Source organism: Phodopus roborovskii, unplaced genomic scaffold, assembly GCF_943737965.1.
Source record: "Phodopus roborovskii unplaced genomic scaffold, PHOROB, whole genome shotgun sequence".
Classification (NCBI taxonomy): domain Eukaryota; kingdom Metazoa; phylum Chordata; class Mammalia; order Rodentia; family Cricetidae; genus Phodopus; species Phodopus roborovskii.
In genome coordinates, this window is record NW_026126603.1 from 2,897,157 (window position 1) to 2,909,921 (window position 12,765).

At 44.2% G+C, this 12,765-nt stretch overlaps 1 protein-coding gene across 8 annotated transcripts in view; it reads left to right on the plus strand.

Moving 5' to 3' along the window:
• Positions 1-12,765, plus strand: part of Frmd4a (FERM domain containing 4A) — a 590,169-nt gene that overhangs the window by 562,186 nt on the left and 15,218 nt on the right. For all 8 annotated transcript variants that reach the window (XM_051205872.1, XM_051205874.1, XM_051205870.1 and 5 more), the window contains 3 exons: positions 3,020-3,153; positions 6,446-6,568; positions 10,399-10,627. In XM_051205872.1, coding sequence (XP_051061829.1) covers positions 3,020-3,153; positions 6,446-6,568; positions 10,399-10,627 — 486 coding nt within the window. The remainder of the gene's footprint in view (positions 1-3,019; positions 3,154-6,445; positions 6,569-10,398; positions 10,628-12,765) is intronic.

Below are 12,765 nucleotides of genomic sequence, written 5' to 3' on the forward strand. Positions count from 1 at the left end.
GTCAACACCCATGTGAAGGCACAGGGCTAAGTGTTTATGGGCCTTATCTCATCCATTCTTTACCTCCGAGACAGAAGAGCAAGTGACTTATTCAAGAGTCACTCATGTAAACAAATGGCTTGGACTTTATCAAATCCAGATGTTTTCCATCTACCTGGCTGTGCAGTTACCATTAGAGTGGAAACCTATGTGTCCAAAATAGCCAGATTCAGTTATTTGCAGAGGTGTAACCTAGTCTCTAGGCACTGTATTCCTCCTACAGAAATGTCCAAACTCAAGGTGTACAGTGGAGCCAGCCAGCATTTGGGGTGCCAGATACATACAGAAAAACTCAGGAGCCATCAAGCCTGCCAAGGCTCTCTAGCCCATCTTATGTGGGTTGAGATTTAAGTTAATTATTAGAAATAATAATTTAGGTAACAGTAATGAACCCAGCTACTCAAGGCCAAATCTTTACTAATCCTATAACAGCAGACCAGTCATCCACAAATTATATGCTTGCTTCCCAAAATTTAATGTTGTGGTGAGATTTGCCATTCCTGAACATCGCCAGTTCTTCGACTTGACTCAATAAATCATCATTTCCTATTGAAAGGTTAGGCAGGGGTGAAGGGAAAACGATGAATTTTTCACTCATGCTAGAAATTCTTTAATCTTTTCAGACCCAAGTTTTCCCCAGTCATGTTTTTAAAGTCTGACTTCCTGCCAGTATCATTTTACATCCTTATTAATTTTTCAGAGGATGGAACAGAGAATGCCTCATTAAATTTTCCTGCCTTCAAATGGGATTGGTGGCGAGGACTAAGAGGCCCAATTAAGATTCATAATGATTTTTCCAGGTTGCATTTGATGCACACAGCCTGGAGAGGGTTTAGAGTTGGTAAACACAAAGTAGTGGGTCCAGGGATATGAAAACTATGGACCACTGGTAAAAAGGGGGAGCCCACAATAAGAAGCAGTGATGCAATACCTGAGAATGGCACATCTGGATTTAGTCTGTGAGAACCATGAGGTAATGGAGCCACAGCAAGTGTCAAGTGTTTGCTTCAGTTTGCCATTAAGTTCAGACACCTGCAACTAAAGCATGTCAAAAACTCAGGACAGAGTTACAACATGGTTCAAGCTTAGAAGGTAGCTGCCATAACGGAATGATATACAGGCAGTAGATTATTATTTTTTTTACTAAAATGAGATACAATTTAATTATAGTACCCAAGTATAGGACAGACAATATTTATTTGCTCCTGGGGATTCACAAAGATGGCTTGTTCTTACAGTGATAGATGGCTTCAATTTCAAGCTCAAATGGACCAGAAAGGGAAGAGAACAAAGCCTAAGCCAAACTCAAATTGTACTTAGACACTGAGAATTCTTCATTATTAAGATCGTAGGGATCTGGGAGAACAGGAATTACGGGAATATGGATGGGCTTCCTGATCAGAGACCTTAAAGAATAGGATAGTGTGTTTATAGGTGTTTGGGTGGCAGAGTTGTTTAATGCAAAGGCACTGAAGTTTTCTAATGTCTTGGGACTCTGAGAAATCTTTACCAATCGAATCAGCCTCCAATCCATTACCTGGTTGCTGAACCATCCAAAGATTCAGTAGTCTCTTATGGAAATGCAGTTCCTAACCCACACCCCACCACCACGAAGTCTGCTGGGATTTCTATTAGGATTGCGTTTCTTATATTGTTTAGCTTATGGCGAATTGATGTCTGTAAAACATTAACATTCGGATCTAGGTCTACAGTGGTCATCTCTGTTTGTTTATAGCTTTAGTTGTTCCCAGCAAGGTGTTTTAATTTTAACTGTAGGGATGTTCATCTTTAACTGTGTTAATCTAAATCTCTGAACTGCTCTCCTATAGCCCAGGCTAGTCTTGAACGTGTGTCCCTCCTGCCTCAGCACCCTGAGAAACTGAGTTTACAGACCTACAGCCAGCTATCTAGGCATGTGGGATGATTAGATACTGCTGCTGGTGGTGTGGTCTGAGCCCCCTCGATGCATATTCATACCTGTTCATCTCTAATAGTTCTGCTAGTGTGAACATGAGAAGAAATGCAGACATTAGCCTGGCTTTTTCTAGGCCATCAGTATGCTTCCCTACCCCATCAAGGTAGAAAGGAGCCACTAGCCTCTCTACAGGAAACCTGCTCCAAGAGCCAGACACTGCAGCCTTGAAATTATTCTTTTGATCTCCAGTTGGCATTTTCAGGTCACTGTTCTTTCATTTGATTCACAGTGCTGACTTCTAAAAAGTTTTCCTATCTAGAAGTCTGCTGTTTGAATCATCATGCAGATATTTTAGCCAGGAAAGCATGGAAAATACCAATAAGTCTTTTGAGACGTATGCATCCCTCTATATTATATTCCCTCCATTAAGAGAGAATTTTCTCAGGATACAGCACTAAGATAAAATAGTGAGCAAAATTCCAATTCATGTGTGTGTGTATCCTTTGGGAGAAAGACCAAGAGAAAATACATAATATGATAGTTATCTCTGGGTGATTTTCATACCTGTCTATATTAGATATTTTGCTGTGAATGTATGTATGTATGTATATATATATATATATATACACATATATATGTATATATATATATATATATATATATATATATTAACCAGCGTCTCCCAGTAGACAAAAAGAAAATGTGAAACCTGCATTGAAATTACTAACACTTGCTTGAACTTTACTTTCCCTTTTCCTTGTGTAAAATGTATTAAAATTGCTGGTGAGAGTAAAACAGGTATGTGACATGTCTTAAGATAATCAGAAATGACAATGCTCTTGTTCAAGAGTGTCAGCTTTCCTGCCAGTCCTTTGAGTAGCTATATAGCCCATGTGGTGTTGGAATTCACCCCTCATGCTTGGAACACTGCACACCTGTCTCATTTCATGCTCCTTGATTCCCGGGGTAAATCCCATATCCTCAGTGTGAGCACCAGTGAAATTCATTAGTGGTCCAGATGTGTGCCCTGTCAGTTGGTCTAGTAACCGTGCTGTTTATTGACAGGTTCTCAGGAATCAGATAGCTCGCAGTCGGCCAAGAAAGACATGCTGGCTGCCTTGAAATCCAGGCAGGAAGCTCTGGAGGACACGCTGCGCCAGAGGCTTGAGGAACTGAAGAGATTGTGTCTCCGGGAAGCCGTAAGCAATTAAGGCTGTGTTGTTTGTCATGTCATACATCATCAGTATGGACAAAAGACAGGGTGGAGACAATACAGACTGACTTTCAGGAAAACAAGTGTGCTCCCTCCCCAGGACTGGGAACACCCACACCTCCAATGATAAACTTTGTTAGAAGCAAGGTATGGAGGAAACACCAGTGTCGGTTAAAGCACTCACTAACTGAACCTTATGCATGACACACACACCACAACACACACACACACACACACACACACACACACACACACACACACACATACATACACTGAGGCTAAACGACAAGTCACTTTAACAATTTCCAAACCATGCATAGCATACCACAGTGTACAGGACATGTCCTCACAGGACACTGCCTCATTCTGTATAATGCCCTGCCACTGTCTTCCTTTGCAGGAGCATGTGCCTCAGTTTATTGCTGGGGAAGCTTTTGCTTCTTCTAAGTTTGTCATTGGACACAATGTAGCATCACTGGAGGCCAACAAAGACAATAGGATGTCCCCTGAAATATATAGTAATCACTTTAAACCTGGTGATCTGCTATTTCTTTAGCTCTTTCTTTTGCAAATGGCATCTTCTCCTACTTTGGCAGTGGATGTGAGGTGGTGGTGGTTTGTTGTTTTTGTTGTTGTTGTTGTTGTTGTTGTTATTTGGCCTCAGGCATACTAGGCTAGTGTTCTTCCATTGAGCTATATACCCAGCATAGGGATTCGTTTAAGTTTTATGTAAAGCAATGTCACATCAGACTGGAGAGATGGTTCAATGGTTAAAGCACTTGCTTTACAAGTGTGAGGACCTCAGTTGAATCGCAAGAACCTAGATAAAAGCCTGGCAGAGTAGAACAGGCCTGTAATCTCTGTGGTGAGATGGGAGGCAACCAGCCTAGTATTCTCAGGGGCAAACAACAAGAGACCTTGTTTCAAACAAGGCAGAAGATAAAAGCCACCCAAGGGTTGTCCAGTGACCTCCACATGTGCCTATGACAAGGGCACACCCTCCACTCCCCACACAGAAAATGTCTCCTTCTGTCCGTTTTGGTAGAGTCCTAATTTTAATAAGCTTGTAGAGGCTCTCACATTTATTGAAATTTATTGAAATGTCCATTCCTCCCTTCTAATGCTTATTCCATAACTCTTTGTTAGCAGTGCTTATAGACCTCACGTCTTAGTGTGAAACATACAGTCATGCATGTGTGTGTTGTATGTGTGTGCACACACATGTGCCTCACATGAGCACAGCGTGGGGTTGCTCTCCTAGGAGTTGGTTGTGCTCCATAGACCATGACCAAATGCTCCACGGGTAAACAGTTCCAAAAAGCAAGTATAAAGAGGGTCCCTAACCAAATCCAGGAGGTGACTCCCCCCCCCCCCCCCGCAAAGAAGAATGTTTTGCAGCAGGAAGAATGAAACAGTGGGCCATAGAATGAGATCACATTACATTTCAACTTGGTTTAATTATGTCTGGATTGATTTAAACCGGAGCTTTCTCAAGGCAGAACCACATTAGCACAAATCCATTGCAAATCAGGAAAGCCATGGGCCTGGCTGGGAAGAATGTGCTATGTGATACTGTAAATATTAGCAAAAATTTTATAAAGACTATGCTTCAAGGAGAGGGAAAAAAAAACATGGGATAGTGTCTGCCTTTCATAATTTGTAAAGCCTTGTTTTGTGTTTAATAAGAGAAGTCCCTAAACCAAGCAAAGAATATACATTACAGCATGAGAGAAACATGTCAAGGCAAGACCAGCCTGTACCGTAAAAGTTTCCCCAAATGCAATGTAAGGAAAACAAAAGCTCCCACTTCCTATAACTTCGAGAACAGAAAATATAACTTAGGTAGAAGTAACCCGAAGCCAGGCCCTTGTGCATGTATGTTTCTTTCCACCAGAGGCTCATGACACATGTGAGATAAAGAGGCCTGGGAGGCTCCCTGCTAAAGCTGTGCTCAAAGATCCTCCAGGTTCGAGAAACAGGACATGCTGTTTGACCCCTTGGGAAGAGAGAGCCAGAGTAAGGCAGTGTGGGAGCTCTGAGTGTTTGACAGCTACAGAGCCCACTGCCATGCATTAAATTACTTCCCCACCATGCGGCTCTGGTTACCTATGAAATCAGATTAAATATCTGGAGAATCAAGACCTTGACCTGGGTACTTTCAAGCAGATGGTGGAAAATCAGTAGCCTCATTTAAAAATATGGACTGAAACCACAAACACGTTAGAGTCACAAATCCACAGTAATGTTAACAATTTCTCTTTTCATAAGTTTCAGAACAGGAAGTCCTAACAGTTTGAGATATATATATATATATATATATATATATATATATATATATATATATATATAAATCTTAGCAGGTTATTTGTCGAAGGCCTAAGCAGGGAGTAGGTAAGAAGTCACAGAATAAATATATGACTATTTGAGAAACATTTGCACCACTTTTTAAAGAGAGAATATTGCAGAGGCAGTCCATGCAAACAGGACCATCCTGCTTTAAGGTTCTAAAATGCCTACAGAAGGACAAAAGGTCCAAGGAGCCATATCCAGTGCTATGAACACAAAAGAGGCCCAGGAGAGGGTGCTTGTGAACACACATACCACATAGACACACATACTAGTGGGGAGAGGGCCTTCGGGCCCCCTCCTCTGATTTGACTTTTCCTACTGTGGGCACTCAGATCTGGGCTGCTGAATACAAAAGCTTTCTGTGTGGATGATGAGTTTCAAGAGGACACTTTTGAGCTCTTCCTCTTCACAGTCATCCTGTATCGTCTGCACTGATTGAGGGTCAGAAAGCCAGAACTGGTGATTGCCGGGATATGCCTGCTGAATATACCAAGTGGTGTCTCCATCCTCTTCTGGTGTTGAGAGTGACTTCTTGCCATCCTTTCTGGCTTCTACAGTATAGGTTAGCTACAGACTTAAACCACTCCTTATCAACTCAGATGTAGCACTGAACTATGACTGCGGATCTTTTTGAGGGGGCTGTTTTGTTTTGGAGGAGTCTCCTGAGACGGGGTTTCATTAATTGGCCAGCCTGGTCTTGACTTTGTGATCCTCCTACCTCAGCCCCTGAGTAGCTAGGTTGCAGGTTTGTACCATTAGATCCAGCTGTATCATGAACAAGACAAGACAATAATTAGACAAGACGCTAATGTTAACGGGCCTTCCACGTGCATCAGATCTGTGCATGGGATGTGTGTCCTAGAACCAAAACAAGGATCTCTGTCCTCTGCTGATCTCCAACCTCTCTGAATGTTCTTCTGCACATGCAGGAGCTCACGGGCAAACTGCCTGTTGAATATCCCCTGGATCCAGGAGAGGAGCCACCTATTGTTCGGAGAAGAATTGGGACAGCCTTCAAGCTAGATGAACAGAAAATCCTGCCCAAAGGAGAGGTATGTTCCTCTGGTGTTGTAGTCTTTCCCATTGTCCCTTTTGCATTATCCTTATTTGCCCCACTTGTTGGAGTTGCTAGGTTCTAAATAATTTCTTCATTGTTTCCAAATGCCCAGTTTTCCCTTTTACCCTTTCTTGGGTGAACTGGCCAGCTGCTATATGATTTTTCTTTATAGGATGAGTTTGTTTGCATTAGAGCACACAATGGGTCTCTGTTGAAGTTGTTTATCTAACACTGTAAACCAGTTGCAAGTGGCCATTTAAGCTTGTGGAGAACATGGCAGGAACATGAAAATATATATGTCTTGTAATGGCCTCCCAGCCCTTTGTTACTCTTGGTCTTACCTGATGCCTGAACAAGTGGAAGAAAACATGGAAGAAATGAATCTCCAGCTACAGCTCTCGTTGGCTGGGGAAGTCAGATGGCTGCTAAAATCACTGCATGAGGCCATGCATCTTACCTTGTTCTGTCATAGCCTCGGTTGTCTATCTTTGGAAAAACCATATTTCAACATGGTTTTTATTCTCTTTGGGTGATACGATGGTGAGGGCTGAGGCTGGAAAATTCAGATTTAAAGGATAATCAAAGCTTAGCTGGGTGTGGTGGCACACACGTTTAATCACAACCAGCACTTGGGAGGCAGAAGCAGGCAGATCTTTTTGAGTTTCCAGGCCTGCCTGAACTGCAGAGTGAGTTCAGGACAGTCAGAACTACACGGTAAGGAACTATCTGGGTGGGGGGTGGGGGCGGGGATAACCAAGTATCCAGCTTTCAACAAAGAGAAGCAAAAAGCTAAAACTAGGTTTATCTTCAGGCCTCAAGGTCTTCCCAAATTTCTTCTGACTAGAGTTAACTCATTAATTAGAGCTAGTAGAAAATACAGGAAAAATAGAGCTAGCAAGTAGAAGACTCAAGCCAACTTCAGGACTCAAAGCCTGACACTTTAATTTTTGTTGTTGGAATAAAATCCTGACAGAAGCAGAGGAAGGGAAGGGAGGGAAGGAGGGAGGGATAGAGGGAGGGAGGGTTGACTTTGGCTCAAAGTTGAGGATACAACCATAGTGGGGAAGGGTTGGGCAAGAGCATGAGGCAGCTGGTCAAGCTGCATCTACAGCCAGGAAGCAGAGAGTGCTCTGCTCACTTTTTCCATCTCTTGGAATGGTGTCACCTACATTTAGGGAGGGTCTTCCCACTCCATTAACTTAGTCTAGGAAATCCCTTGCAGACATTTGACAATTAAGAGTAACCACCACAAAGGGAAAGAAAATTGAGGTACTTTCAGCTTTTTAAGGGACTCTGAGAAAGACATCCTCCTAAAATAAGGTCAGTGTGAAGGCAGAGGGCGTGCATTCAGGCACATGTGTGAAGGTTGGTTACAAAACCCTGGAAGCCTGCTGGGCACACCTAAGTGCTTCATCCAAAGTGATGCCTAACTGGGCCGCTTCCTTTCCCATATGTTCAAGTTCTCGGTGCCAACTTCTGGGTTATCGCTTAGGGTTAAATGAGCTAGAAGAACATTGCACTGGACACTTAACAGATGCCTGATGCTCAGCAAACAGCTGCTGGAAATGGAGATGAGATGTGGAAAGAGGGGAGTGGTTTTGAGCATCATGCGGTCAGGTGGCTTCCAAAGCTTCATCGTCATCTCAGCTTGAGCTTCAAAAAAGCACCCCATGTTTAATGAGTATCTTTCCACACCTCAATTTCCCACTGTTTTATTGTAATGTTTTTTCTACTTTTCAAGAAAGCTGACCCTAGAGCTCTGAGAATTCCTGGCTGGCCCCTAAGCACCCTTCTGCAAATCATAAAAGGAAGCGGATAAAAGCCGCAGAGCTTCCTCCAGACAGGAAGGGACTAACTCTTGCTGTGTGTGTGCTGCCGCAGCTCTCCTGCATACCCTTTTGCTTTCCTAGCCACATGGCCATTTCCACAGACAAGGCATTCAGTCTTGTCCTTGACTCAGTTGGAATATCAAGACTTGTTCTGGATGCCTGCAAATCTCAGGGTCAGTGTCTTGGACCAGAGCTATCATAACCACCCAGAAACAGCTGCTTCAGGGAGCCCAAATTCACAGGCTGGGTTTTGTCCCTGCCCCAAGGCTCTGGGCAGGAGTCCATGTTGATATCCTTCTTCCTCTGAGAAAACAAGTGTGGCCAACACTGGAAGGATTTGGAAGGAGTTTATTGTCTTTCTAAGTGGTTCCTTTTAGCCTACATTTTCCTCCCACTCCTGGTTCCTGCCTCCTCTAGACTTTAAGTGCACAAAAGTCATTGAAATCTGGCAAAGATTATTTTCCTTAGCAGACCCTCCACACACACACACACACACACACACACACACACACACACACACAGCCTGGCCTGTTGTGCTCAGAGGCATACTGTTGGGCCACCATCATAGGAAGACGTGGTATCCAGGAAACATGACTGTCTCCTCTTCCTCAGTTTGGTCAGTCCCTGCCAAACTTTAATGTAACTGCAAATCATCTAGGGCAACATACGTGGTCTTCAATGGTCATGTGTGTGCACTGGAAAGGAGAGGCCACTGTGTGGTCATTGTAGAATTATGTAGTATGGGCTTCATTGGAGCCCCTATCTCCTGTGATTTCCCGGAACACACGCAGGCCACTCCGTGCCCTTGCACCCACCAGATATCAAACTCTGGAGTAACTTTTGTTGCTTCATGCCAGCTTTGATGAAGTGGTCCCAGAGTAAGTCAGTTTACTTTCTTGTTACTATGACAAAACACCTGACAAAAGCAACATAAAAGATGAAGGTTTTAGTCTGGCTGGTACTTTCAAGGACTATCATTTCATCATGGAGGAGAACCTGGAGGCTGGAGCTTGGGGTGAGCCTTGTTAAATCTTCCCATCAGACAGGAAACAGAGAGGTTGGCCAGAAGGTAGAGTTATCAGCCCCAACCTCTCCTACCTTACCACATTCCCAGCCATCTACTTCCAGCTGGAACTCTTTCCTAAAGGCTACATAACTTTGTAAAACTGTGCCAGTTTACAAGCCAAGCATGAGGGACAGTTTACATCCACAGCATAAAACCAGGGGAGAAAAGAAGTAAGAAACAAACTGCTTTGTACATAAGGGGACTCCGCGTTCATCCACAAATCCTAACACACATGCATGATCCACCTCCACTCCTAGCCCGCCCTGGTGTGTATACATCTAAACAATAGGCCAGCAGCAAGTGCTCTATCCAGGGTGCTATCTTCTGGGTCTTCCAGGTATAGCTGTTATCTATAGTCTCATTTCTCCCAGGCCTGGAACACAGGGGAGACTCCATCTTGATAAAGGAGCCAAAGGAAGTGAGAGAGATGGGAGGGAGTTGCACAAGAAGGCAGGAAGGGAGAGAGTCCAAAAGCTATCCAGGGAGCAGGGGTAAAACTGGTCCCACTACCCACCCCCACATCGTCTTTGCCTCCTAGAGGGCCCAGAAGGGCTTTTATGAAAACACAAGTGTGAAAAGAAGAGTTAGGGCTAGCTGAAGGAGCTTCCCAAAGACCTAACACGAGACACACAAAGATGTATGACATATGTGGGCAGATCACGAGATGTCCACACATGAACAAACCCTAGAGGATGCTAACAGAAGGCTGTTGCAGAAGCCGCGCCTTATGCCCCAGTAGAAAGAAAACGATAGTGAAGGGTTCTGAATTTCCTCCAAAGCTTAGTCTTCAACAGATCTTGGTAGAGGTGGGAGAAAGGAAGGTCAGAAAAGCTGGGGCAGAGGTCTGGACTAGAGGTGAGCAAGGTCAGGTCTCCTTGGGCAGCAGGATCTTTGGAAGCTCTAATCAAGCATTGCTTTTCCCTCCCACAGGAAGCTGAGCTGGAACGCCTGGAACGGGAGTTTGCAATTCAGTCCCAGATCACCGAGGCTGCCCGCCGCTTAGCCAGTGACCCCAATGTCAGCAAAAAACTCAAGAAGCAAAGAAAAGCCTCTTATCTGAATGCACTGAAGAAGCTGCAGGAGATTGAAAATGCAATCAATGAGAACCGCATCAAGTCAGGGAAGAGACCCACCCAGAGGGCATCGCTAGTCATAGATGGTCAGTGCCACCCACATGCTCCTGTCCCGCTCCAAGACAACCAGCTCCTGTTAGGTCCTAATCTGGATCCTTGCAGGATCCAAATAGCCTCTTACCCACATAAGTTACTGTCCATCCATAAAAGGGAATACGGACCCGGATGTCCCATCCTAACAATCAGTGTGGGGGCACAAATGAAAGAGAGCATGCATAGAACCTTGATGTCATGTATGACTCTTCCTAGGGGAACCAACTCTCTTTTCAGATGTCATCATGAACTGTGGAGGTTACTGGGCTAGCCTAGCCTCAACATAGCTGAAGCCCTGAAGTTCTTGGAGACCTAACTCTTTTTCCTAAGGCTGGAAGACAATGTGCATAGCTAGAATATTGGATTAAGTCCTGCAGATACCACCTTGTCCCCAGTCTGTCCCCCTCAAGCTAATTCTATTAGCAGGAACTTCTTACCCCAAGAACTATAGCTTGTAGGATTGGACTGTCCCTCATGGATTGTCTGGAATATGTGTTCTCATCCAGGGCCAGACACTGATGGTAAACTAGAAGGAAATACCTTCAAATCCACCAACAAGCATCAAGTCTCTCCCACTGTTACCATCTTTTCTCTAATCCAGTGAATTCTTGATAATATGTGCTAGTATTCTCCCAGATGGTACGAGTGTTGAAAATACCTTAGTTCTAAGAAGACAGAGCTGATACAGAAGTTCCCAGGAGCTTTGTGGCAGTGGGGATGGACAGGTGCCAGGTTTCTAGTTGGGAAATGAAAGTCCTATGGAAGGAGAAGATGGGCGGTGGTGTGGTTGTGTAATCGTGTTGGTGTATTTAAGTCCCTAAACACTTAAAATGGTGGGAATGATAACTGGTGTTATATATAATGTAGATCTAAAACTATTGTAGATCTAAAACTATCTCCTAAAAATATGGGGATACTAAGGAAGCAGTGGTGGATTGGAGATTACAAGATATCCAAAGTCTTCTTGGAGTTTGTCTATCAAACAATAGGGAGAAAGTGAGTTCCTAGTTGGGATAGGGTTGGCCATAAGTCATCTTTCTGCCCTAGGAACTCAGAAGTGCCCATCTTCCCATATCTCCTTCTGTTGTCCTTTGCCATGAAAATGGAACTTTCCCCCACTTTCTAACAGGGCTACAGTGAGTCAGCCCTTCTTTGCTGTTGCCTCCTTTGGGGCCTCCTCAAAGGCATTTGAACTTCCTTGCTCTGTAGAAACATCTAGAAGAACCATCAGAGCTATGTCTGGGAGGAGCTGCCTGGGGGTGCCTGTCTCACCAGGTGGCCTCAGGGAGCCCATTCTGAGGCCCACCTGAGTGAAGGCTATTCTCTTGGGTCTGCTAGCAACGCTGGCTTCTAAACCATTCCTTGTGCCAGCTCCTGTTTTCTTCCATGCAAGCCTCCGGCCTTGTTTTGTTAACTGTTCAAGAATCTGCCTTCCCTGCTTTGCTGCCACAATGACGTAAGTTTTCATCACAGAGGTTTGTCCACATTAGGAGTGAGCAAACTCCTTAGATCTCAGGCAAAAGGAGTCTTCACAATCTGAAGACTTTAGACCTTTGCTGGCAGTTCCCAGAGAGTAGAGTCACTTCAGACAAACCCTCTTTCCTGGGAGTACCTCAGTTTCCCCATTGGGAGGGAGCATTGTTTCACTGTCTCCCTCTCAGGTATGCTCCTAATTGAATGGTGACTATAAAAATAAGCTTTGGAGAGATGGAGTCTGTATTTAGCATGCTTGTTTTCTCTGCTAATGACTTAAGTTCATTGAGAAACCATCTATTACCATGTGAGCAAAACTAAGTTCCCTCCCCTAGTTTCGTATCTGTTGTATAACAGCTGCTGACTTCTTTGGTTCGGCTGGTACTTGCCCCAAGTTTGCTCTAGGACAATGATGTGGCTTAACCAGGCCCCACCACCTTCCTGTGATATGCTGAGCCACATTGTCTAGTGAACAAGAGCGTAAGTACACAAAGACTAGGATCTGGGGTGGGGAGGATGTGCTCACAACCCACCACAGGGACTGTCAAAGGAAACACCCAACATCTTTGTTTTGTTTTATGGCTTCTTTCCTTGCCTATGCAAAAAAGATGCGAGAGTGTTGCCAGGATAGGGAAGAGGGCAGCTGTTCTTTCCCACA